Below are 1,955 nucleotides of genomic sequence, written 5' to 3'. Positions count from 1 at the left end.
GGGTGGCGGCGGTCAGGGCGCGGCGTCGGACGAGCGCAAAAGCGCCTTCTCGCAGCCGGCACGCTCCTTCTCGCAGCTGTCCCCCTTGGTGCTGGGCCAGAAGCTGAGCGCGCTGGAGCCGTGTCACCCCGGCGACGGCGTGGGCCCCACCAGACTCTACCCTTCCGCCGGCGACCCTTTGGCCGTGAAGCTCCAGGGGGCAGCGGACCTGAACGGAGCGTGCGGGGCCCTGCCGAGCGCGGGCGGCGGCCTGCCCAAGCAGAGCCCCTTCCTCTACGCCACTGCCTTCTGGCCCAAGAGCTCCGCTGCCGCCGCGGCCGCCGCCGCCGCGGCCGCCGCGGGCCCCCTGCAGCTGCAGCTGCCCTCGGCGCTCACCCTGTTGCCGCCCTCCTTCACCTCGCTGTGTCTGCCCGCGCAGAACTGGTGCGCCAAGTGCAATGCCTCCTTCCGCATGACCTCCGACCTGGTCTACCACATGCGGTCGCATCACAAAAAGGAGTATGCCATGGAGCCCTTGGTGAAGCGGCGGCGGGAGGAGAAACTCAAGTGCCCCATTTGCAACGAGTCTTTCAGGGAGCGCCACCACCTGTCCAGGCACATGACCTCGCATAATTGACACGGAGCGGACCCCAGTTCCCCAGGCGCGCACAAGCACAGTCAAGCCACCTACAGGAACACACGAGGACCTCCACCACTTCCTTGGGACCGCTGCACCCAGAGATAGACGCACACAACCACACACGCCCCCCCCCCTTCTCAGTCAGACGTCTACCCGAGACTAAGACACACACACACACACACACACACACAACAGAACGGTGGATTAGATTGGGTGGGTAGGGGTTTTCTTTTGAATGCACGCATTTTCACTTTCCCAAAAACAAAGGTACATTTTTTAAATGTCATATATTGCAACATATTGATGCATTTGTCATACGTTTCTACTTAAATTATTAAGCACTTACGGTTTAGATGTAATAATTATATGTAAGGGCAAAATTTATTTTAGATATCAAGTTAAGGAGGGTGAGATGCTTTCTGCATTTCTTGATGACAGTTTGTGTTCTTACAAAAATAAACAAAATGAATAAAAAAGGGGATTACATTCAACTTAAGTTTCCAGGGGGAAGTGCATGTATCATGAAATGATTATGGACTTCAATGAAGAATGTCATCATTATGTAAATATGTATTTCCTTTTAATACAAAGTGTAATTTTTGTGCCAGTGAAATGGAGTCTGAATAGTTATGTGTTTCTTTTATCCCTGGAAAGATTTATTAAACTTTATAGATTATCCGGGTATGTTGGATGCTTTGACAATAAATAACTATTTTCTTCAAAGCAACTTTTTGAAAAGTGTTTAATGTTTTTTTTCTAGCAGAGGGCTACACTTTTAGTAGATACCATCTATTTTTACTCAACCCTTGAAAAGAAACGGAGAGAGAGAGAGAAGGAAAGAGTATTGAACCATATCCCCACTTGCATATTTAAGCTAATTTTGAGACTAAATGTAAGAGGCTAAGATTTGGATAACATTTGGAAAATCTTTGGCTGGAATATGTTGGGCTTTGTGATCAATGCACAAATCATTTATTGGACAAAGATGCCTATGCTATGTAGCTAGTCTGTCACTGGGATATTAGCATTCTTTTCAGCAACAGGGTAATTAGCATCTTCATAAGTGGCCAGACAACAATTTTCAGGCCTAGTTCAGAGAGACCAAATGAAATGCCTGGTATATTTTCTAGCGATGCTACATGGAAGAGAATACTGAAATCTAAAACCCTTCAGCCCTTGGAAAGACCCTACGGAAAGTTTCTCTAGAACCCAAGGTGAAATGACAACAGTATCTATGCATTGCAGGGCACACCTTTCCTTCTAAAGACTGGATCAGCTGTCTACCCTCTGGGGGAAGAAAATTTAGTCCTGGAACATTAAGATAGAGAAGAACCTG

General features: G+C 48.3%; 1 protein-coding gene across 1 annotated transcript in view; it reads left to right on the top strand.

Annotated features, from left to right (window-relative positions):
* PRDM8 (PR domain containing 8) overlaps window positions 1–1,337 on the top strand; it is a 6,745-nt gene extending 5,408 nt beyond the window's left edge. Inside the window, exon 5 of the mRNA XM_012724010.1 lies at window positions 2–1,337. Within this exon, the coding sequence (XP_012579464.1) occupies window positions 2–616 (615 nt within the window). The 3' untranslated portion in view covers window positions 617–1,337. The remainder of the gene's footprint in view (window position 1) is intronic.
* Window positions 1,338–1,955: the final 618 nt, after the last annotated feature.

This window comes from Condylura cristata, unplaced genomic scaffold (genome assembly GCF_000260355.1).
Source record: "Condylura cristata isolate star-nosed mole 26May11 unplaced genomic scaffold, ConCri1.0 scaffold00012, whole genome shotgun sequence".
Classification (NCBI taxonomy): Eukaryota; Metazoa; Chordata; class Mammalia; order Eulipotyphla; family Talpidae; genus Condylura; species Condylura cristata.
This window is presented reverse-complemented; position numbering and strand designations above follow the sequence as displayed.